The sequence below is a fragment of the Squalius cephalus genome, assembly GCF_949319135.1.
Source record: "Squalius cephalus genome assembly, chromosome: 3".
Lineage (NCBI taxonomy): Eukaryota > Metazoa > Chordata > Actinopteri > Cypriniformes > Leuciscidae > Squalius > Squalius cephalus.
This window is the reverse complement of record NC_137124.1, coordinates 53263510-53289569: the sequence shown is the minus strand read 5'-3', so window position 1 is coordinate 53289569 and position 26060 is coordinate 53263510. Positions and strand designations below refer to the sequence as shown.

Sequence of the window (26060 nt, the reverse complement as noted above, 5' to 3'; positions counted from 1 at the left end):
ATTGTTAAGGTGTCAACCTACCTGAGAGCAAGATAAGAGTTCAAAACATTTCAGTGAACTTCCCCTTCATTTGTTCTCAAATCTGTCTTTGTCTCCTAAATGCATTTTTTGCTGGAACCTTTCCTAGTCAAGCCTCATTACAATTTGGTGTTTACCTGAACCCGTGAAGGATCCCTTCAACACTTGTCTGTTGAACTTGCTCCAAACCTACAGAGAACATCCCAAACAGGGGTGAACCATATAATCACAGACTGTACAGCATGTAGAATCATGCCCTGAGAACAACGTTGACAGTTTCTAAACTGTGAGATCACACAAGAGAGTTGGGAATGCACTGTCTGTTTGATGTGGTGCGCACAAAAACGTCTGAAAGTGACTCAGAGGCACATAAGGGACTTTAAGCCATTAATCAGAGGGCAGAAACTTGTTTTTTTTTGTTTTTTTTTGCAAGAAAAAGTAGTTAATCTAGTAAAGCATATTGGGCATATAGGTTTTAAATGTTGGTTCCCTTGTGAAAAAGAGTAATGATATACTTTAATAGAATACCTACATGCAAACTGAATGTAATATTTTCGAACACTTAATTGCATTTAATGAAAATGTAGTATATAGTTTAGATTTACATTAAATGATAATGAAATTAATAAAACTTTAGTGTTTTTTACTCCCACAAGTAAGACTTAAATACGTCTTTATATGTAATTTCATAATTACTGCATGGTTGGGATGTGAAAAGTTTCCAGTGCTAATCTTTGCTCCTTTTTTGGAGAATAACCTGTGAAGGGAATACATAATCCTCCCTGTTATAGACTTCCTGGGGCTGCGGTGTGAAAGCTTAGCTTACAAAACACAAAATCCTTTCTCCATGACATCACGGCAGTGGAGTTGATCAGCATCCTCATGACAGTTGTGAAGTGATTAAGTAAATGTTCAAACTTAAAGTCAGTGTGCTTTTTATCCTGGAGACATTCCGGTCCTCAAAACTGATTAGTCGAGCAGCTTTCCAAGAGTGCTGATAACAGTGCAACAGCACTGTTTCTATTAAACTGTGCTTGTGTCAGACTGTCAGTGTGTGCTTGTTATTTTTCAGGGACTCTTCCTGCAGGTTACTTTGCAACAAGTGACAAGTGTCTTTATGAGTGAGTCATTGAATCATTCATTTAAATGATTAGTTAAAAATGCTAATTTAATGAGTTTTTCAGCTGATTCATAAAATGAATGAGTCATGGAATCATTCACTCAACCGATTTGTCTGAATTTGCATACTATCCCTCCTAAATAGTACTTGAAATTTGAAGTAGTGTGTCCCAAATCATAGTTTGTTAAAATTAGTATTCCAAAGATACCCTGATGGTCTTTCCGGTAAGAATTCGAAGTGCGATCTAATATTGCCCACAACCTATTGCGTGAATATTTCATACAAAGTATTGCGTTTAAAGAGAGATTGTGTACTATCCATCTTCAGTGTGGAAGTAAGCAATTTCCTGTGAATGTTCAGATTCATTATCTATTATAGGTAAATAACAAAGAATATGAAGTGCAGTAAACAGTAAACTAGTTTCCCTACATACCTGGGTGTTTAAGATTATGATAATTCATTAAAACAATATGATAAAACGTACACCTAAAATAACTGGAAGTGGCTGACAAAGGGAGCCTTTTTATTTAAAAAGATGGGCTAAAATAGCCTGTAAATGATTTGATATGTGTTTGAGAGTCATTCTTAGCTCAGATTTTAGACGTTTTCAGCTGAAGTAATTTTTAGACTGCTGTGTTTTAGGCCTCTGTTGAGAGAGCTGGAATGAAAATGAAAAGAAATTCCCTCAATGAAAAGCATGATGTAATGCCAAACTAAAGGTGTCTGGACTGGAAGAGAGTTAAACAAGGGTTTGGGATCAGGACAGGGAATAATTTACCACATCTGGTTCCAGGTATCATCAAGGTGCCACACATGGTCAAGATGAAAACATGTTTAACTTTTTATTAATATTGCCTGACATCATGATTCAAATGGTATAAGTCAGGGATGGGCAACTTCAGTCCTGGAGGGCCACTGTCCTACAGAGTTTAGCTCCAACCCTAATCAAACACACCTGAACAAGCTAATCAAGGTCCTCAGGATTACTAGAAAATTACAGGCAGGTGATTTTTTAAGGGTTGGAGCTAAACTCTGTAGGACAGTGGCCCTCCAGGACCGAAGTTGCCCATCCCTGGTATAAGTTAACCACCTTCTCACATTTTATAATGCAATTGTGCTAGTTAAAAACGAACATTGATGAAACATGACATCAAATTCTGGATTTCTGGATCCAGATTTCTAAGTCCTGTTGTTCTTTTGTTTTTTGCAAGCTAAACTACAGCATTTGCTGTAAATACTAGCTTAATAAAAGTAATAGACACATTGTTAACCCCGTTACTAGATACATTAACAGTAAGAAATCTCACTCTACCCAAGGTGGGATTTTCTTCTTCATCATGTCTGATCATTCATCTAGTGCCCTTATGAAAAAGAAGTACACTTTAGCATACATTTGAAAACTACATTTGAGTACTTATTATGAAATAATATACTTTTAAAGAATATAAGTGCAAGCTGAATATAATGTTTTGGGCACTTGTATGTTAATTAAAATTGAATTAAATTTTTTAAATTATATTAAATGCAATAAGTGCTTTTTTGACAAACTTAAGTAGGACTTAATTACATCTTTATATGTTATTTCATAATTACTTCCATTGTCTTTAAAATATGGCTAACAAGTTTACTAACAAATGACAAGCATTTAGGGTCACCTAAAATATACTCCTTTTTAATGAAAAATGTAATTTATTTTTAACTGTACTGTATGTCATGTTGACTTTAAAAGTAATATCGAAAACTAAAGTTAAAATTAAGTACTTTACATGTACTTTAGCATGTTAGTCAACACAAATAACACAGGTGTACTTTAAAGCATGACAAAATTTTTTTTAAAACATTGATTTAAAATATACTTTAAAGTAAAACTTTTAAAGAATTTTTACGATAAGAAACATATTCAGTGTCTCCAAAGCCACACACACCTTCTTTAAAACACATGAACTCACACAGCAGATTCTGAAAAGCGTCATGAGAGACGGTGTTAAAGGTAGGGTAGGCAATTTCAGAGCGGCTAGCATTAGCAAGCTAGCTTTGAAAGCATGAGATCCCACCCTCCCTTCAGAGTGTTTCCAGAGCCACGCCTTAAATTACCTCATGTCTCAAAGCACATAACATTACAACAATAATGAATATAAAAACTTACACAGCTCTTACTTGCACCTGACTGCTTCAGATTCACGTCAGTGTCGATAGTGTTGACATAGAAACGCATGAATCTGAGTCTGAGGATGTGAACAGCTCCGTAAAAAAAGTAGAAAGTCACAGGTTGCCAGCTCGTAATTACATTTACGACATGGCGTGAACGCAGCATAAGATCGTTGTTTTGGTTCAGGAGGAACTGTAAAAGGTGGCTGCTGTTTGTTTGTGGCGCTCGGTGACTGTCTGTCTAACTCTGCATAGCCTTATAGAACGCGCTGATGACGTGTGATGTCTGCGTGAGCACGTGTGCGTGGAAATACATATGTTGACAGGCAGGTAGGACATCATACTATTTCATTGGGACTGAAAGCAATGATTGGACGAACATTTTTTGGTCCTGAGACTTCCGCAGAAGATATATGTACATGCTGTAATATTTAGACCACTTCTAGTATTGATCAGGATGTGAAGAGAGTTTCAAACAGTATTCACAAAAAAGTATTTGTAAAATAAATTGCATTCCCTACTTTTAAGTGGCCTTTTATTTAATTAATATAATATTATCTACAGTAAAGTGCAGTACTAAGTACAGTTCTAAAAAAAACTTTTTAGATTTGAAGGACACTACAAGTGCACATTCCATACAGTTAAGCTTTAAACTTTTCTAATGGTAAACAGAGCGGAGGCAGTTACACGTTTCTGTTCTTTGTGCTCATGGTTTTGTGTTCAGTTATTTTTTAGAGTTGTTATTTCTCTTTGTTTCTCACAGACTTTATGTTGAGTAGACCCTGTTTGTACCTCTATGAAATTTCACGCCATTCCGACAAAACAGGCTGATTACTATCTTACCATTTTGTTTTTTAAGCTATGAAACACTAGATTAGACTTTTAGCCTGAGGCTGTGGAACAATCTTTTTCCAATGGAGGAAGACAGCAGGAAGAAAAGAGGAGAGGCCTTTAAAAGAAAACACGTTAGTAAGTAAACAAAGGCGGACTAATTCCAGATGTATTGCTGCTAGACTTGACAAATGTGACCCAGTGAGCTCAGATTCGTAGACATGTACTGTACAAATCCACTGGGTATTTCATTGTTTTGTTTTGATGTAACTTGCAAAATAATCAAAGAGCCAAAAATCTGTCTTAAATTAATTTTGTATTGATAAAAGAAATTTGATTAATAAACCATGGGCGGAAAAAAATATTTCAGTATGCTTGGAGTCTGGAGTTGATCATTTTGAATAATATTACTGCATTACTGCATGAGTCCGAATGAAGCTGTAAGGTGGAAAGCATTTATCATTCACTTGAGCCAGCGTTTTAATGGCTCATTTAACCGCAGGTGGAAGAACTAAGGATCTTTAGCAGTGTGTTCAGTGCTGACAGATCTGCTGACAGATCAGACAGCCTCAATCTCCAAACTGGCCATTCCAGGGCCTGGGGATTGTTTAGGGTCAAAGGTCATTTTTTAAAGTTGACATTCTCACCTCAGTAGGACTGGGCTCGGAAGGAGTTTTTCCCCTATCACTCAACAAACATGTCAGAGAGAGGTGATGGAGACGTTTTAGCCTTAAACTGAAGAGAATGTGATTCCTAAATTCCTTCTTTTGCCAGTTATTTGTTGGATCAGTTGAAGAGTTGTATCTTCTTTCCAATTTTTGCCATTCTTTACTTGTGAATCTCACAAAAAAAATCTCCTGACCATGTGCAAATCATATTTCACCACCACAAAATAAAACTATTATGAACAATATATTAGACATGTTTACAATATATATGTGCATAATGCATATACTCTTCACCAATGTGAATGTATATATATATATATATATATATTTGCACTAAAGCAGTGGTTTCCCTCCCCCTATTCCGTCTCTAGGTCCCATCTCGCCCTCCACCAAAAAGATTTGGGCTATAAATGTCTTTCTTGAATATGAATGTTGATTATTATTAATAATATTAATACAACTATCAAGAAAATCCTAAAAATAGGCTTCATTTCCTTTGACCTTTGTGAAAGTTTAATAAAGTGTAATAATATTTTTGTCTGTTTTATGTTCAGATATCACATCTCATATGATAATTGGAGAGAGAGCGGGATACTGATCCATGAACTGAAACTAATTGTCTCAGATTAATATCAAGAAAAAGTGGAGATGACTTTGTATGATAACATTCTGTGGACAGAGCAAGACCAAACAACTGTTCCTCCTGTAGATTTGTCCACTCCATCAACACAGAGGTCCTGATCCACACAAACTGAACAGAATGACTGCAATAGATAGGACATATTTGCCTGTCCTCTTGCTGGGACTTCTCCACCAGATTCAGGGCTCTCTGGTAAAAAACAATCTTGGTCTTAAGGTAAAGAGGGGGCAGTCAGTCTTTCTGCAGGAAGGGGACTTGCAGTTTCATATACCCAGAGACAAGGATGCCTGCAAGCTGGAAGTTGTGCTGAACGAGCCCATTACACAGCGGGTCGGCACACTGTCCCCACAGGTAAGCAATGTTCATTATTTCTGCATGCATTTCTCTCTTCGTATTATCCAACAAACTTTCAGTGATGAACATGCCAAAAGTAAGTAAGTAAAGTTTATTTATAGAGCACTTTTCACATATAAAATCACAAAGTGCTTTACAAAGTGCAACGAAAATAATAAGACAGTATACAATCAATAAAAATGTAAAAATTTATAAACGCCCAAAATAAAACCCAGTCAACTAAAAGCTTATTTAAATAACAGTGTCTGGAGTTGCCTTTTAAAAGAATCGACAGAGTCGGCCACACGGAGGGACAGGGACAGGGGCGTTCCACAGTCTGGGGGCTACAGCCTGAAAGGACAGGTCTTCCCGGGTTTTATAACGAGTCTTTGGTACTATTAAAAGACTCTGGCCTGATGATCGAAGGGCACGGCCTGGGGAGTATGTGTATAACAAATCAGCAATGTATTGTGGGGCCTGACCATTTAAAGCTCTAAAATTTAAAACTAATATTTTAAAATCAATACGAAATTTGATGGGTAGCCAGTGTAGAGAGGACAAAATGGGTGTGATGTGTGTCCTTCTGCCAGATCCTGTTAAAAGCCTTGCCACAGCATTTTGAACCATTTGAAGACGATTTAGAGCAGATTTGTTAAAAAAAGTGTAAAGAGAGTTACAGTAATCTAAACGTGAAGAAATAAAAGCATGGATAACCATCTCAAGATCAGAGTCCGATAAAAGTGCCCTCAATGTTGCGATATTTCTTAGATCATAAAAACAATTTCTGACCAAAAGTCTAGAATGGCAGTCCAAAGACATTGACTGGTCAAACCGGACACCAAGATTTCTGAGGTGCGACTGGACAGAGGAGCTCAGAGAACCAAGGTGTTGAAGGATGGATGGGATTTTGTTGTCTGGGGCAACAATTAGGGTTTCAGTCTTTTTCGAATTTAATTGGAGACAGTTACTAGCAAGCCACGATTTTACACAAGAAATACAATCCAATAAATCTGTTAGTTTGTGGAACTCAGAATCATTGAACGAGCAATACAACTGTATGTCATCAGCATAAAAATGGTATGACACTGTTAAAATGGCTCAAAATTTTTCCAAGAGGGCTAATGTACAGTAAAAACAAAAGTGGACCTAGGACAGAGCCCTGGGGAACACCATTCAAGAATGGAGGGGCTTCAGACAGTATACCATTTACATATACAGACAAAGCTCTGTCACTCAAGTAAGAGGAAAACAACTTTAAAACAGACCCAACAATACCAAACTCTTTTTCCAATCTGTTCAACAGTATTTTGTGGTCCACTGTATCGGAAGCTGATGATAAAACCAATAAAACCAATACTGAGTACCTTCCAGAGTCAGCAGCCATCTGTACTTCATTAGACACTTTGAGGAGAGCAGTCTCAGTAGAGTGCATCTTTCTAAAACCAGACTGATACTTATCCAAGAGTTCATTGTTACTTAGAAAAGCTGTCAGCTGCTCAGCTACTACCTTCTTCATGACATTTGAGAGAAAGGGCAGTTTTGATTGTGACCTATAGTTACAAGACTCTGCTGGGCTCTCAAAACTGTCCGGTTAATATAGCTAACATTACAACAACAGCATATCTTGATTCTGTGAAACATAGCAAAACCAATGTTACTCACATATGGAGCAGAAACAACCTCTGCGTCCCTTTTCAGGCCTTCCCGCTTTGGTCTCTCCAGTGCTGGAAAGCTTTTATAATATTAATGCGGGTTCTAAAGCTCTTGTCTGATCATAACCCTTCTTTTTCCAGTGATATTCCTCTGACCTTTTCTCTTGTGTAATGTCTCTCAGCCATCTCTCTTTCTACAGTCCTTCTTCAAATCTCCCTCTTGCTCTCTCTCTCCTCCCCTATCATGAGTGGACACACCCCCTGCTGCTGATTGGCTACAAGAGTGTTGTGGCGCTTGGTCCAATCCACTAGCCTGGAAATCGGTCGACAATACAGCAAAAACGTCCTTCTTGCAAAGGAACGATTCGAGCGCCGTCTTCTGTTCCTCATTTAGATAAAAAGCCAAGTCTAACTCGTTCATTGTAGCGGCCAAAGCCGTTTCAAACAACTGGTGTTCATCCATAGCCATCTTGCAATGTTTACTAATGACTTCGACGTCACAGCGCTGTCGTCATCTGTTTAGCTCGCCTCTGGCACACCTATATCAGATAACCCGATGTGATTGGTGCAGCTCGGATACAAGAGCATATTTAATGAGCATCATTACTCGACACCAGAGTAACTCGCTGAGCAAATTCAACTTGTGCTCTCGCGAAAACTCTGGATTTCCAGGGTACCAATCCACTGTTGTTGTGTTCATAAGTGAAATATATTGTGACCGATATTTTAAAGTGTTGTGTACTGACGTAGCCTAATATGTCTGAGAATAGAAGTGAAAGAGTAATAAAGATGGATGAAGTTTGCTACTCCTGTCCCATGTTCTTCATTATTTAATAACTCCTGACAGAAACCACAACTTTCACCAGCGTTTCTCAGAAATCGCTTACTGCACCTTTAATTTCTGTTCTTTCCACAACTATTTCTCATTTGATAGGTTTTTGACTGTCACTTTTTGGCGGATGAAGTGAAATACACTCATAATGGATGTCCGATTTTAAAAGAGGATACTGTTAAACTTCGTCTGTACAGGTAAGTTTTTCATGCTGCTTTAAATAAATACAGTAAATGGAAATATTTGTGGAAGACATTGTATTAAAAGACAGATAGTAAACTTTTTGTCTTTAAGAATATGGACATTTCATGAAGACTTCTTTATGTTTAGATTTACAGAGACAGAGACCTACAGTGAGCTGTTCTCTCTCAGTGTTGAAATCATGGAGCCTGACTGTAATGTGATTAGGTTTGGATCACAGAGTCTCGAGGTGCCAGAGTTTTATGGCCTCTCCAATATCCTAGACGGTAACGTTGTGTCCTTCCACTATGAACACCGACATAATATTGAGTGCGCAGTTCAGATGACAACTTTGGAGACACATCTACCTGTTCACGGTCAACTAGTCACCGGGGAACCGGAGAAACCAGAGGGACCGAGAGGAGATGAACCAGATAGCTTTGTTCCTCTTCGAAGACAGCTGGGTAAAAGCATAACATAATATTTGACCAGTTTTCCTACTTTCCTACTGCACAAATGCGCTTTAAAAATGATTCCATCAGGTCAAATTCATGTGAAAGGAAACCTAAAGGTTGCTAAAATATTCCATTAGGTCATAATTCACTTTAGTGGCAACTTTTAACCCAAATTGTTATCTTAATAAAATTATACACAAATGAAAATTGAGATATATTTTGGCAGACAGTTTTTGGATTGGAAGGAATACAATGGAATTTTGCGAACGACCTGTTTCGATTTAGCAGAACAGCTGATAGTATCACCTTATTTATTTAATTATATATTTAAGATTTTTCGGTTTTCAGAATACACTACTGGCCAAAAGTTTGGAATAATTAAGATTTTTTAAATGTTTTTGAAAGAAGTCTCTTATGCTCCCCAAGGCTGCATTTATTTGATCCAAAATACGGCAAAAACATTAATATTGTGAAATACTATTACAATTTAAAACAATCATTTTTTTAAATATGTTTTAAAATGTAATTTATTCCTGTGATGCAAAGCTGAATTTTCACCAGTCATTACTCCAGTCTTCAGTGTCACATGATACCTCAGAAACCATTATGCTGAATTGTTCCAAACTTCTGACCATAAGTGTTCTTGAAAATGCTTCAAAATATACCTATCTGGGGAAAAACTACCAATCTGTTTTGTAGTTTAATCTTGGGCCATCTTTTTCTCTGTCCCACTGCAGATAATAAAGCTCGAGCTCATTGTAAAAGTGACGACTGTCTAAAGGGTCTTAAACTGCTGAAGATCATCAAAGTACCATGCAATGATTTCCTCATGATGGGCATCCGTTACCACCACATCGACCCTCCATCTCCAGACATAGATTACATCGCAATTAGACTGGATCTCATAGACACTCGTAGCAGAAGCATAATTCAGGTGTACAATCCTAAAATAAAAGCATTTTTTAATTAAAGGAGTTTTTTGTTATTACATTATTAACACTAGTTCTGCTCACCTCCCATTCAGTCAGAGCAGGCCTGGATCCCGGTAACCATTAAAGACGCGATGCCCAATCAGCCGCCCAAGCCTGCTTTTATGTCCATGTTCATCTTAGAGGTGGACCAGTTCATTCTGACTCCTCTCTCCACGGCAACTCTGGATGCGGAGGATGATGAGACGCCCAAACAGAGGCTGGTGTTCAACATCACTAACCCCCCTAATGAGGGCTTCATTACTCATTTGTCTGATCACACCAAACCCATCTCCTCCTTCTCCTGGATGGATCTCAACGACATGCTGATCAGCTACCAGCCTCCAAACTCCAGTCACACGCAGCGTAGGAACTATGAGGTAACCCTTCTGGAAAAGACACGATTTAGCATACTTTTACAGAGTACTTAAATATTATATTTTAAAGTGTGAACCGAATGTAATTTTTTCTGACACTGCATGTTAAGATATTAATATATAAAATATATTAACTGTAAATGTAATTTCAAACAACACACTAAAGTTAAAATTATAATCAAGTACTCTACATGTGCTTTAGTATGTTAGTCAACAAATCAAAATAAATAAAGCACAATAAAAGATAAATAAAACATAAGCTTTAAAACTAAGTGTGTTAAGAAACATAGTCATGGAAGTCTACCCTTATAAGATCTGAAGTACACTACAAGTGCACTTTCAATACAATTTAGCACTTCTTTTTTCCCGCAGGGGAACTATACTGACTTGATGTTAAACAGAATTATTTTATTTAACTTGATAATGCAGTAGTTATGTGTTGTTAATTTCTACTAGGTGGAGTTTGAGGTGCATGATTTCTACTTTGAGAAAAGCCAGCCTGTGGTGGTGCATGTGTCAATCAGGACAGCTGATACCAATGCACCAAGAGTATCATGGAACATGGGTCTGTATTGTGCATCATTTTCAGATACATACTGTATATACATGTTGCTCTGTTCTCATCTCAGTGCTTTGCTTAAGAATCTTTTCTTAAACAGAACATTTGAAAGGTGGAGACTCCCCTCCCCCAAAATAGGACTTGTTCCATGTAAATGAAATAAGTTTAGCTTTAAAGCAAATTTAGATTTAGATTATTTTGGGTGTAAGATTTATTTATTTTAAGATTTGGAAAAGAACAAAATAATGACTATGCTTTTTAACACACTTAAACAGACTTTTAAAAAGTGCACTTTGTTATAATGTCAGATTAAAGGTTTTACCTGGAAGTACTTTTTAAATCATTATGTTTTAATAATATGTATTCGTGCTTTAAAGAAGTACATTCATTTTGATGTGTTGACTAACATACTAAAGCATATGTGAGTATTTGATTATAATTTTAACTGTAGAGTTATTCAATATCACATTTAAAGTTTATATTAATATTTTAAATGTACTAAATTGCAACTTCATCATTACAAATGTATTTAAATACATGAAATGCAAGTTTCAATAGAAATAACATTTAAAGTTTAACCTTAAATGCTTGTCAGTACATTTGGCAGTACACTTAAACGATATTTAGACAATTTTAAGACAGGCTATTAAGACCACAAAAAGTAATTTTCATATAAAGATATGTCCTACTTAAAGGCAGGGTAGGTAGGAATTGTCTAAAAAACTTCTTTTCCAAATTTGTTTAAACTTTATTTATATATCAATACATAATTAAAATGTAAGTACTCTGAAAAAGAAAGTATAAAAATCGAGTGTCTGTAGACCTCTCACGACTGTTTTAAAGACAGCTCATTATTTCCTTTCACTCCACCCCCTCCATTCTGGGCTCCTTCCAAAGCCACGCCCCCAAAACACATGAACGCGCGACTCCGACCGCTGAGCTGGAGACGCATTATTTACCTGAGACGAGTGGAGAGGAAGGAGCACCGTGCATGTAGTGACATCATGTCAGAATCACATGTAATAAAAAAATCTAACTTTATCATTATGAATATAAACAAATAAGATGTATTTTAGTACTCACTATCAAGCTAGCATATCGATATTGGTAAAGTTTAAAATATATTTTTTTTGATTCGCTAACGAGCTAGTTATATCTATAAGGCAAAGCTAAAAACAGGTTGCATTGATACACGTTTTTCCATTTCCATCAGTTACACTGTGATGAAGATGAATTTCGTGTAAGATTCATAACATATATGGTGTTCTGCATGTAAGAGTTTCCATGATGAAAGCATTGTTGACTCTGATGAGAACTACACTCCAGAGACAAGTACTGCATCGTCAGCTCTGGGGTCGAGGGCGAAGCAGAGGAGGTCGTGCAAGCGGCCGTGCAACTAGGGTCCGAGGAAGTAGAGGCCGAGGACGGGGTGGTCGAAGTGCAGGGCAAGGAGCACTTCTTGGACATGAGGACCTGCGTCGAGTTTTGCATCTCCTATTCCTAGGTTCCGTGCCTCTTGAATTCCTCAAATCAAACGGCCGGTTGCGCGCAAGTGGGCAGATCCTTTAGCTAAAGGGTGGTTGCCATGGTTGTGAGAGAGTGTGACAGTCGCCTAAGCCAATCCTTTGTTTCGTCCCAAATGGAAATAATGAGCTGTGTTTAATGCAGATTAAACGGTCTAGAGTCACTCGAATTTTATACTCTTTTTTTCAGAGTACTTACATTTTAATTATGTATTGATATATATAGAAAGTTTAAACAAATTTGGAAAAAAGTTTTTTATAAAATTCCTACCTACCCTACCTTTAAGTGGGTCAAAAAAAGGCATTATGTCATTTAATATAAATATAAAATAAATATAAAAACTACAGTACTTTTTATTGAATTGCAATGAAGTGTTCAAAAACATTCAGCTCACATTTAAGTTTAAATGTACGCTCAAGTATACTAAGGGACCATGTTAGATTAGAAGAATATGTCGTACTTGCCAAAATCACACTGAATGTAAAGGGTAGTGGGCTGTTTGTGAAATTAAATGAACTTTCTTTATTAAAGATCACAAAAAACCGCAGTGAGTGGGGTGATTAAATGCCATGGAAATATCATCAATCCCAGACAATTAATTGAACCCTGAAGGAAAATTCTGAAAATTACAGTACCTGATAATCTAAAAGATTAGGATGTGTAATGAATGCCAGACAAATGAGTTTCTCCCTATTTCTATCAAATGAATAGGTCTCAGTCTATTGGAAGGTCAGTCCCGTCCAATCACATGGGATCAGCTGCAGATTGTTGACAATGACAACCTGAAGGCTGTGAGGATCATCACTGTGGATGGCCTGCAGCATGGCAGACTAACTGTTAGAGGTACACATACAGATGATTTCCCCACTCCCCAATTTGGAAATATTAATCTGTTTGCACAAAATCTTCTCACTACCACTGCATGTTTATCTGTATGTTAGGTGGAAAAGGTTTCATGTTCACTGTGAAGGATATTAAGGATGGTGCGGTACACTACCATCATGATGACAGTGACACTACTAAAGATTATATAGTTTTCCGGATTACTGATGGCTTACATCAAACTAGACACAAGTTTCCCATCAACGTCCTGCCCAAAGATGACAGTCCACCCTTCCTCATTACCAATATGGTGTTGGAGCTGTCTGAAGGTCAGATGGGTCTTTTGAGAGGATCCATTTTGCAAGCCTGTGATATGGACTCAAGTGATGACTACATCATGTTCAACATCACCAGACCTCCTCAGGCAGGGGAAATCATGAAGATTCCTGGTCCTGGGATAACAGGTGAGGAAAAGGGTTGTAGGAAAACTAGAACATACTCTAAATGGATGTTTTTAGATTAGTAGTATGAGCCAAATCAATTAATTTCACTTTATATATTAACCACCTAGAACGCTCTAGCACCGCCTTGTAATGCCCAGGTAACCAGTTTAGCGACTGCCTTAAAAGCCAATCATAAAACCTTTCAAACAAACTAGCAACTCACTAGTAACCACCCAGAACACCCTAGCTACCGCCTAGTAACACCCTACTAACCATCCCATAATATCATAACACACGTCCTAGAAACCACCGAAAACTCCCTCGCAACCACCTATTGTAGCAACGCCCTATAAGCCATATAGAACTCCATAGAAACCGCTTAGTAACACCATAGCAACTAACTAGCAAAGCACCCACAACCCCCAACAAACAGCATTCACATTTTCTTCAGAGCAGGTAAAAAATCAAATTCATTCTTTGGGAGCTGAGTGTCCTCAGGCATCCTTTAAATACCACTGCAAAAAGCTTTGGTAACACTTTATTTTACAGTGTCCTTGTTACATATGTTACATGTACTTACCATAGTAATAACAGTAAATGATGCATAATTACTTGCAACTAACCCTCAACCAAATCCTAATCCTAGCCTAACCCTATAGTAAGTACATGTAGTTGCTTAATATTACTCAGTATTTAAATATATAATTACACTGCAACAATGACACCTTAAAATAAAGCTTAATCAAAGGTGTTTTTTTTTGTTTTTTTTCAGGATACCCTGTTTACCGTTTTCTTCAGAAGGACCTCTTCCATTCCATCATCTACTATCGGCACTCAGGCAGTGAGGTGTTTGATGACTCTTTTGAGGTGGTGCTCTCTGATTTTCATGACCCTCCTAATCTTTCAGAGCCTCAGGTAAGTTCCAGATTTCCTAAACATCCCCTCTTTGATCAAATAGTAGTCCATGTTATACTGAAGGTTTTAGCATATTTTTGCTGTTTCCTCTAGTCTGACTTTCCTCAGAGTTCACATGTTATTCACTAACCAGGTAATCTTTGCAGGTCATTGTGATTCAAATCCAGCCAGTCCCTGATCAGCCTCCACAAGAGGCACCGGGTGTGACCAGGCACTTGGTTGTCAATGAGACTGATGTCACCTACTTGACCAAGCAACAGCTGCACTTTGTTGACTTGGAGTCACCAGATAGTGAGCTCACATACACCGTAACCACCCCACCTTTCTACAGCACCACCTATGGGTACACAATTAAACTAGAAGCCTATGAGGTCCACAGCAGGACGCGTTCAATTCAAACCTGCTGCATATAACTCAACATGTATGTGCTGAAGGAATTCAGAATGATGTTAATGCTTAGTACATTTTGATTTACAGAGGGTCTGATGCAGGAAGGTTGTTTCTGGTTGATAGCATCCCAAAATTTAAAAAGGACCCAAACGCCCCGATGCTTAGACTTTTCACTCAGGTAAATACTTTGATCTGGAGTTAGACATATAATTTTTCCCAAAGCAACCGAAGCTGTAAATGATCCTCTCTTTATAGAATGCAGTCAACTACATGAAAGTTGCTTACATGCCTCCCATCCTGGACATTGGACCCTACCCCCAGCACATCCAGTTTATCCTGTCGGTGACCAACCAGCAAGGCAGCATGACTGCGGGAATCTGCTTCAACATAACGATTCTGCCAGTGGATAACCTGGCACCAGAGGTAGCCCTCATCTACCCAATCCAGAACAGATAATAATTACAGTATAGTGCTTGCTAGTGGTACTTATTGAGTAGAGCTTTTACTTTTCTACTCGAAGAAATACAATTTTTCACTGTAAAATGGCCAAAAAAGAGACTGAGATTGAGATATAGATTTAGGTTGAGCTGGAAAGAGATTGACATGTTTGAGTGGACCGCTCTCAATGTTATTTTCGGTTTCCCTGGTTACACATTATGTCCTCATTTGTTTCTATAGTTACCCATTAGTTTCAGCTGTGTCTTGTTTGGTTGGCTTTTTCTACCCCTGTGTTTATAGCCATGTGTTTCCGTTGTTCTTTGTCAGTTCTTGTTCTTTGTCAGGTCTCCTCCACCTCGACTGCTCCCTCGAGGACCTCACAAGGATTTTTTTTAGATCTGGTGTGTCAGACTCCCTATCTTGACCACTCCCTCTGTGCTTTCTTTTACACTGGTTCAAAACGAGCAGTCCAAGGGATGCCTGGATATTGTGCTCGAAGGACTTTTGTGGATTATGTGGAGTTGTTGCTCCTGCACTGCTGTTCCCCTCTCACCACCTGCAAGGCAGGGGAGGAGCCTGTCAGCCCCGCACCTGCCACGGACCCAGAAATTGAGCCCGAGGCCACCACAGACTTTGAGCCCAAGCCCTTGTCTGTCATGGTCCAAGTAAGCCGACTTAGAGCCGACTCTTGCCACAGAGCCAGAGGCAGCCACCGCGTCCATCCTGGAGTCAGAGCCGGACTGCCATGTCAGTCCTGGAGCGAGAGCCTGCCAATTGGGTTGTCCCGGAGTTTGTGTATACTGCCCAGTCTGATAGACCTGTGGTGAGCTGATCCAGTTCCCTCCCTAGTACCTACTCCCAACTCCTCCTCCGCCAGTCCCATCCAGAGTCCACCCTCTCCCTCTTCCTCCTCCCTCCCCCAGTCTCCTAGCTACTGCATCCCATTCGGTCCATCTCAACTCTCTGGTCTCATCCATTCTGCTGGTTCCATCCACTCTCTTGGATACACCTTCTCCTCTGGTGTCGTCCAACTCCTCGGCTCTTGCCATGCCACTTGCTCAATTCAACTCTATGGCTCCGCCTCTGGCTTCCCGATCTCCAGTTTGGCATGGTGTTATGGATTCCCCAGCTTCACCTCGGCCCTCCAGGCCCATGTCTCCACCTTGGCCTGTCTACCCTTCAGCTTCGCCACGGCTCTGTGCTCCCTCGGCTCCACCATGGTCCATCAGCCCTAGGGCTCCTCCAAGCTCCCACCTCCCTCCGGCTCAGCCTCGGTGGAGTCGTTGCTCTAGGTCCCTGTCTGTCACCAGCTCCGCACCAACCTCCAGCGCCCCCTCTCTCCATCCACACTTGGACATTCAGTTACGGCACGAGGACGGGCCTTCTGGGAGGGGAGACTACTGTCACGATTCTATGAACTCAAGGCCAAAGTATACTTCACTTTTTAAGTGTACGCGATGGTCAGCGTTCAGTGCGCATGACGTGAATTTCAGAATTGTGTATTTATTTATACAAAATAATTATACATAGTACACACACATGCTCAGCACTACTTGTTTTCATAAGGGATGTAGTCACCATATTGTTTATTTTATATTTTTATATAATTTTATAATATAGGAAATAATTATTATTTTTGTTATTTTTAGCTTGTTCAAGTAGCTGATTTTACTGCCTAGATGAGCATAGTCCTAATGCTACACCTTGTGTTATCACCATTTTATAATTTTATTTATTATATTTTGCATAATTCTATAAGAAATATTTTTTTTTATTTTTTTTAATATGTTGAAGCTACTAAGAAATTTTATTGTCAATATTTAGCATGATCCTAATGCTACACCTTGTTATCACCGTTTTAAAATAATTTGATATAATGAATTGATAAAATAATAAATTATTAGGGCTGTCAAAAGATTAATCGCGATTAATCGCATCCAAAATAAAAGTTTGTGTTTACATAATATATGTGTGTGTACTGTGTATAATTATTTTGTATATATAAATACACACACATGCATGTATATTTAAGAAATATTTGCATACATATACTGTATATATTTATATATAATTTATATTATATATAAATATAATTTTTTTATATATAAATTACAAATTTTTCTTAAATATATACAAGCATGTGTGTGTATTTATATATACAAATTTAATTATACACAGTACACACACATATATTATTTAAACACAAACTTTTATTTTGGATGCGATTAATCGCGATTAATCTTTTGACAGCCCTAATTATTATTATTATTATTATTATTATTATTTGTGCATGCTCAAGTTAGCAGCTGATTTTACAATTAGCATGGTGCTAATGCTTCACCTTTTATCATCTTATTCTACTAACTATCTTATAAAATATAACACTTTATTAATCATAGATATCAGAACTATAAAAACACAAGTTGAGTGCTAGGATGTGTTTTTTTTCGTCTTTAGGTACATGCGAGACAGCTGACGGTGGATGAGGGGGGAGAGAGCTGGGTGAGTGAAGAACACATGCGTCTAAAGGACCAGGACTCACTCGAGGACTCTCTGCACGTGGAGCTGAAGACGAAACCTCAGCATGGCAGTATTTACCTGGATGGCACACCTATGAGTCCAGGCCAGACTTTCACAGTCAGGGATCTGAAAAGCCTAAAAGTTAGGTCAGATGTGGTTCATCATAGTTTGTTTGGGTTCATCGTAAACACTTTAAGTAGTATTTGACCTCACTGGTTCATTCTACATTATCTGTAGTTTTAACTATTTTGTCTTAACAGATATCGCCATGACAGCTCTGAGACAGAACATGATTATATTAAATTCATTGCCACGGATGGGATAAATATGGCTGACTTTGTACTACATGTCAAGGTAATGGAGATTTATCTTGCAATTACTTTTTTACCACAAAAGAAACACTTTAAAGGGGTGATGAACTGAGAAATCAAAGTTTCCTTGAGCTTTTGACATATAAGAGATCATCATACTATAATAATATCCTGTAAGTTTCAGAACTGAAAACTACCTTGTTAGTCCAATAAAAGCTTTTATAGACATCAGGCTCAGCAAACGACTCGTTTTTCAAAGTGGGGAACTATGACGTCAAAGAGGATAAAACACCGCCTCCACAAAAGAAGATCAACGCCTACTTCAACACGGCCTCTTTAGCCCCGCCCACCGATTCGCCCAAACATGCTAAATAACATAGGACGACATGATAATTGCTACCGGATCGAGCTACTTACAAGCAATAAACATGCTGTTGACTAAATATTGTGCAGTGCCTGTTTGTGGAAGAAGACAGTCTGCATAAGCTTCCTTCGGATTCCAGCATGGTTAAACTTTATTAAATCAGTCAATCACAATTTCCCGACACGGATCTGCCAGCAACATGTAAGTAACCATGTGCATTCTAATGCCTGATCTGCGATCAGTGATTTCGGTGTAATTATTCAAGTTCAGATATCTTTCTCTTAAAATCGTTCAATACTGTTTATGCATCAGTGCTAAACGATCAACTTCACATAATTTCTCGTAGTATTATGAAAATAATCTTTTTTTAAACTGTTATTAAATTATATAGCCTACAGAAAGCGATCAAAGAACGATCCCTTTCGCCCAAGCTGTCAATCAAACAGCACAGCGCGAGCCGCGAGAGCTTATCTGGACACTCACCAAACTCGTGATGAAATAATGACACTGTTACACTACACAACGAAGCTCTTACTGTGTACTCACATCGTGTTTGCATTGTGATTTGGTGTAAGCATTTGTGAGAGTGCAAAAATTGCGTTGCAATGATAAGATCTTTATTCACGCGATCAACAGACTGTCTGTCATCTGCTCAGTGCTCATCATGCTGCAACCTTTCATGTGATGGAATAGATATAAATATAATGCTTTAAACGATACTTTTCACGATTTGTTAATCTCGATAGCTGTAATAGTAAAAACGTAGTAAAAGTTTTCGAGAGAGTTCCTGTAATACTAGCTATTTCATTGCAAGCATGTCAGCCAATCACAGCAGTGGGCGTTTGCACTGCAGTCTCACAGCAGACACGCCCCTTAAAACGGAGCGTTCAAATCTGAGGCTGAAATCAGGCTTGGAAAAATGGCTTTTATTTATAAATTATGACAATTTTTTATGTAAAAATCATACTAACATTATAAGGGCACCCCAGGCAACATTATAAAATAATAAAACAATCCAGTTCATGACCCCTTTAAAGGAGAACTCCGGTCAATTTTAACATTGAGCTAATTTTTTTGTACATTTGGAGTGCTGTCAATACAGAGAACAACGACAAAAAACGGTGTTGCCTACACCGAGTTATTCTATTTTTAAAATTTGCACCCTGTTGACTTCAATAGGGCAAGTAGTAAGCCTGCTTTTTAGCCTCTTAACATCCTTTAAGTGTCATTACAAGTGCACAGAAAATGTGAGTGATTCCTTCCGAGTGAACACGGGTGGATCTGACTGCCGTAGATGTTAGAGATATTAATAAAAACGAAGTTAATTCAGCCAGCGCTCATACCTTTGTTTACATCCTGTTTTCGGTGGAACGCCATAGTAATCGATTGTCGAGTTCACGCGCGTGATCATTGGTAACTAAACCTATGCGCGTGAACTCGACAATCGATTACTATGGCCTTCCACCGAAAACAGAATGTAAACAAAGGTATGAGCGCTGGCTGAATTAACTTCGTTTTTATTAATATCTCTAACATCTACGGCAGTCAGATCCACCCGTGTTCACTCGGAAGGAATCACTCACATTTTCTGTGCACTTGTAATGACACTTAAAGGATGTTAAGAGGCTAAAAAGCAGGCTTACTACTTGCCCTATTGAAGTCAACAGGGTGCAAATTTTAAAAATAGAATAACTCGGTGTAGGCAACACCGATTTTTGTCGTTGTTCTCTGTATTGACAGCACTCCAAATGTACAAAAAAATGAGCTCAATGTTAAAATTGACCGGAGTTCTCCTTTAAGATATCTAACAATTGCATGTTTGACAGGTGGCGCCAGTCAATGATGAGGTGCCAGTGCTAGTGCCAGGTTTGAAACCCATTATAGCCTGTGCAGAGGGACAGGAAGTGGTCATCACCATTGAGTACATCTGTGCCACAGATCCAGACAGTGATGATAGCACATTGATGTATATGATCGCCCGACAACCATATTATGGGGTAGTTCAAAGAAATGACATTGTGGTGGACCGCTTCATTCAAGCAGATATAACTGCTGGCTTAATTTCCTATAGACACACAGGTAATATAAGAAAAGTAGTAATGTATTTCTTTCACTTTTTATATTTCACTTTCTGTAGTTGAACTTAATATCCAACCATATTTAGACCTACCCTTGTGAAAAAGTACACTTCAGCAAACTTTCAAAAAGAGCTCTTAAAGAAGAATGAACTAGGGCAAAGTGAATGTAATGTTTGCAGACTTATAATCTATTATAATTAAACATTTTAGCAAACTTCAAGGTGCTTTTTTGACCCACTTAAGTAGGACTTAAGTACATCTTTACATGCAATTTCCTAATTATTTCTGTTGTCTTTGAAATATAGTTAAAGTGTACTGCTGAATGTACTGATCATTTCTATTGAAACTTGTATGTCAAGTTTAAAAATAAGCAACTTTTTTTTAATTTAAAAATAAGCAACTTTAAATGTAATATTGAATAACACAACAAAACAAACATTTAATTTGACATTATTAAAAAGTGCACTTTTTTAAAAGTGTACTTAAGTGTGTTAAGTTTAAGAAACAGTCTACTTTCTTTAAGTATACTTAAGTGGCCTTTTATTTAATTAATATCATATTATCTGCAAGTACAGTTTTTTTTAATTACTTTTAAGATTTGAAGTACACTACAAGTGCACAATCATTGTGCATTTCTTTTTTGCAAAGGTATGTAAATAAATTTGATATTGTTTGTTAAATATGATTATAAACCTGTGAAATAACAAATTTATATAAATTTTACTTCAAAGGACACGAGATTGGGCTACAACCACGTCATGACATTGTCACGTTTGTGATCTCTGATGGAGAATCAGGACTACTTCCTTCCTGTTGCAGTGACAAAGCCACTATATTCAGTGCACAAACACCTGAAATACAGAATTCCCTGCCTGTCTATGACCTTAATATCACCGTTTATCCTGTGAACAACCAACCACCATCTATTGCTGTTGGTAATGGGAACGCTTTTCTTTCTGATGTAATTATAACATGCAGTATGTATGTGTACGTATTAAGGAGCTACAGAAAGTAAAAACCTTTGTACGTTATAAAACAAGATATTAATTGTGTTTAACATATTAAAATTAATTCTTAGTACCACTGTTTTTGATTACAGTATAATATCAATAATCTCAGTTATAGTATGACGTATCCCTTGTGAAAAGGAATTACACATTAGCATACTTTTAAAGAGAGTACTTATAAAAACAATATTCTTTAAAGTGTGAACTGAATGTAATGTTTTCAGACACTTAATTGCATGTTAATTGCAATTAAATGAAAATGTATTATAGTTTAAATTTATATTATATCCAGTTATTTGTACTTAAGTGTGGTTTTGGACCCATTTAAGTAACTACATCTTTATATGTAATTTCATAATTGCTTCTATTTTCTTTGAAATATGGTTAAAGTGTGCTGCCGAATGTACTGACAAGCATTTATGGTAAACTAATTCAATTTCTATTAAAACTTGCATGTCCTGTATTTGAATATATTCGCAATTACACATTTGTAATAAAGAAGTTTCAATTTAGTATAATAAAGTATGTTAACTTTACATGTGCATTAAAAAAAAATTCTTTGAAGCACAACAAAAGATGATAATACTCTGATTTTAAATGTATTTTAAATTAAAACTTCAATTACTTTTGACATTGAAAGTTTGACATTATTACAAAGTGCACTTAAGTGTGTAAAGAAAGAGTCATGGAAGTACACTTAAACGGCCTTGTATTTTAATATGTTCTATTGTCTCCAAGTACTTTTTAGTTTTTTTTAAATATACAAGTACATTTAGCACACTTCTTTTTCACAAGGGATATTGTAGCATTCGCTGCTTGTTGCTGACATGCTAGAGCCCATGACACTTTTTTTTCTCACATCAGGAGAGGTGTTTGTGGTGAATGAAGGAGGGTCAGCCTCTATCACAGTGACCCATCTGAGAGTTGAAGACCAGGACTCTGCTCCAGAAGATCTCAAGCTCATCCTGGTTGCTCCTCCACAGTTTGGCTACATAGAGAACATCTTACCCAGTCCAGGATTTGAAAAGAGTAACATGGGAATCAGTATCGGTGAGCCAGTTCTGTTATGTGCATTTGACTGTTTTAAAATGGCGTCATTGCATTGGGTTATATTATATGGTAATACTAGAGCCTGAATTGTTGTTTTTTCCTCGTTTAGCCTCTTTCACCTACAGGGATGTGTTGAATGGACACATTAACTATGTTCAGTCTAGACACCAGAGGATGGAGCCGACCACTGACCAGCTCATGTTGCATGTGTCCGATGGGAAACAGCAATCCTCTTCAGTCCCGTTCTACATCATCATCAGTCCGACCAATGATGAGATTCCAGACTTCCTGGCCAGAAACATCACGGTCAGTCAGAAAATCATCTTGTAAATTACACAGCTGTGTAGCAAATTAGCTCAAAAGGGAAAACTGTGTAATTAATTGTAATGGGTTTTAGCTTTCAGAATTAACTGTAGCAGAATTAACCTTACAATCGTCCACCAAGCAGACTGTACAATCTTCTGTCAACTCTAAGAAAAAATATTCTCCTTGCCAAGAAGGCTTTCTTACTGTATATATTGCACTAACAGTACAAAAGCAAAGTGACTTTGATTTGTGAGCCGCAAACACAGAGACAATCAATTGTGAATAGAACAAGGTTTAATAAATGAAACTACTGGTTAATACAGCTAAACTAAGCACAACACATACTGTATATACAGAGAAAAGAATGGTAATGTTTACAATCAGTTAACCACAATGACCTAATGAGAGCCATCAGAGAATTAAAATCACCTTAAAGTGAAAATGAAGCAGTCAGTCAAGTTTACATTAACATTAAGTTTACATAAACTGATTACCATTTTAATAAAGGGTCAAAACTTGGTGTTTCTTAAGTTGATAAACGAATACTTGCATTGGCTTTGGTGCTGAACAACTGGATGCGTATAGAGTACGGAGATTCATGATGAGTTCGTATAGTAAAAGGAGGATGATGCAAGTTATGGTAACTTTATACGCCATTAATTAAGAAATGAGAAGAGGATTTATTTTAACATTAGGCGTGACAGGGTTTGGACAACATTGATTTACTTTAAATGTAATATCAAATAACAAATTACAGTTAAAGGGATAGCAAAAATTTTAATTCTTTCATTAATTACTCACTCATGTCGTTCCAAACCCGAAAGACTTTTGTTCATCTTCGGAGCACAAATTAAGATCTTTTTGATGAAATCTGAGAGATTTCTGTCCCTCCATTGACAGCTACACAACTGAAACTTTGACGCTTCAAAAAGTTCATAAAGAGATTGTAAAACTAATCCATGTGAATTGAGTGGTTTAGTCCAAATTTTCTGAAGAGACTCGATCGCTTTATTTGATGACCAGATTTAATTGAGGTGTGGCGAGCAGGACGAAATTGGTGATGAGCGACACCTGCGCGACGCACCGGTCTCGTATCTCTCACAGAGGAGCAGACGACAGTGAAGGATGAGAGAGGACCAGGCCTGGATGTTTTGTTTTTATATGTGGCGGCAGTTGTCTGTGAGGGGCTGCCGTCTTTACTTTCGTTTTGTGTTTGTTTTATTTTATGATTATTAAAGTCTTTAAATGTTCGCCAGTTTCCGCCTCCTCCTTCCCACAACATCTAACCTTGCTACATCAGGCTTTTATTCACATATAAACATTGATCAGCGAACACAAAAAGAAGCTCAACTGAACCTGCTCGAGGTGCGAGAACAAACCTCATTAGTTCCTCCTGAAGCTCAAACGTGCTGCGTAACACGAGAATGAACTATGAACTATCCCTTTAAAATGATAATCAAGCCTTTTACATGTGCTTTGTATGTTAGTCAACACATCAAACTTAGTGTACTTCTTTAAAGCACATCAAATGATTATTAAAACACATTGAATATACTTTAAAGTAAAACTTTGAGGAGAAAGTCAGTCAGAGACTTGTATATAACAGCTAAATTACTGAATAAAGCGAGTAGGTTTGTGTGTATACATTTGGCATGATCTGAATCAAGAAACACTGCTCTAATCAGTTGAGGTGTGATGACCAACGTTTGTCTTTTAGGTTCGGGAGGGAGACATGAAAGAGTTGGACCCATCTATAATCAGTGCGGTGGATCTTGATGTTCCCAGAAACCATTTAATGTTCAGCATAGTCCAGCAGCCTCAGCACGGCTCCATCATGACTGTCCCACACGGCAATGATGTGACGCATTACAAACGCGGATCTGAGATCCCTGTGGAGCACTTCACTATGGACGACCTCAGGAGTGGTACTTTAAAGTCTTTTACGTTTTTCTTTTGACTACAGTCAAAACAGATATTGATGATATAGTATATTTGTAATATATATATATATATATATAAAATATATACCTGTATTACCAGAAATATCATTATTTTATCTCCATTTACAAGTAAAAACGTCACAATTACTGAACAGTGTTCCAAGTCCCTTTGCGCCACCTATTGGTGATTTCATAAACGCATGTCACATGTGACTGGGTTGTACACGCAGCGGCACACCCGTGGTAGCAATAGGTATTTTGGTTGACTACCTACTGTGTGTGTGTGTGTGTACATACATATATATGTATATGTATGTGTGTGTGTGTTATATCACTCCAAATTTCTTTACCCTCACTTTTGATGAATTTAATGGGTCCTTGTTGCTTGATTTAATGCGTCCCCAACCTTGTTTTTTAATAATATATCAGACAATATATTTTGTGTTACTCTGTCCTCAGGCATGACTCTGATGTACATGCACGATGACTCTGAGAGTGAGCAGGACGGATTTATTGTTCAGCTCTCTGACGGAAAACACCAGCTCCAGAAACACGTGCAGGTTAAAGTACTGCCTGTCAATGATGAGGAGCCACAAATTATCCGGTAATTGCAGATAAATATCATTGAAGTGAATCATGCTTTCCCATTATTCATCATCAATAAATTATACATTAGTTTATTTGTTGTAACATGATTATGAATTGCTCACTGCTCAATACATTCAAACCATAAATGTTGAAGACATTATAGCCTATTACATTAAGTGGCAAGTCTCTGTGGAAAAGAAAAACACACTATAATTTATTTGCAGGAACACTGGCCTTGAGATGGAGGCTGGGGAGTCCAGACTGATCTCCAGTGCTGTGCTTAGCGCTCACGACAAAGACACTTCTTCTTCTGACATCATCTATGTGTTTGAGAGCATACCGAGACATGGTGTCATTCAGATGAAGGTCAGCTTGCTCAATATGCAGTGAGAAAAAATCTAATCTCTTACTGCCAAAAATACCAAAGTCTCTGAGAAATGTTTCCTGAACCTTTGAATATATGCCATGAAGAATTAAGGCTGTTCTGAAGGCAGAAGGGGACCAACCCGATACTAGCAAGATGTGTATATATATATATATATAAATGTGTGTGTGTGAACAAACCCAGAATGTTTGCTGTTCC

General features: G+C 37.6%; 1 protein-coding gene across 1 annotated transcript in view; it reads left to right on the top strand.

Annotated features, from left to right (window-relative positions):
• The window catches only part of frem1a (Fras1 related extracellular matrix 1a), a 39725-nt gene that overhangs the window by 3068 nt on the left and 10597 nt on the right, over positions 1 to 26060 (top strand). Inside the window, exons 2-22 of the mRNA XM_079865492.1 lie at positions 5340 to 5776; positions 8345 to 8439; positions 8573 to 8886; positions 9615 to 9811; positions 9902 to 10225; positions 10679 to 10787; positions 13017 to 13148; positions 13247 to 13591; positions 14343 to 14485; positions 14632 to 14828; positions 14963 to 15053; positions 15131 to 15298; positions 17771 to 17979; positions 18094 to 18187; positions 20335 to 20587; positions 21318 to 21521; positions 22458 to 22643; positions 22753 to 22949; positions 24667 to 24874; positions 25349 to 25493; positions 25702 to 25843. Of these exons, the coding sequence (XP_079721618.1) occupies positions 5546 to 5776; positions 8345 to 8439; positions 8573 to 8886; positions 9615 to 9811; positions 9902 to 10225; positions 10679 to 10787; positions 13017 to 13148; positions 13247 to 13591; positions 14343 to 14485; positions 14632 to 14828; positions 14963 to 15053; positions 15131 to 15298; positions 17771 to 17979; positions 18094 to 18187; positions 20335 to 20587; positions 21318 to 21521; positions 22458 to 22643; positions 22753 to 22949; positions 24667 to 24874; positions 25349 to 25493; positions 25702 to 25843 (3984 nt within the window). The 5' untranslated portion in view covers positions 5340 to 5545. The remainder of the gene's footprint in view (positions 1 to 5339; positions 5777 to 8344; positions 8440 to 8572; positions 8887 to 9614; positions 9812 to 9901; positions 10226 to 10678; positions 10788 to 13016; positions 13149 to 13246; positions 13592 to 14342; positions 14486 to 14631; positions 14829 to 14962; positions 15054 to 15130; positions 15299 to 17770; positions 17980 to 18093; positions 18188 to 20334; positions 20588 to 21317; positions 21522 to 22457; positions 22644 to 22752; positions 22950 to 24666; positions 24875 to 25348; positions 25494 to 25701; positions 25844 to 26060) is intronic.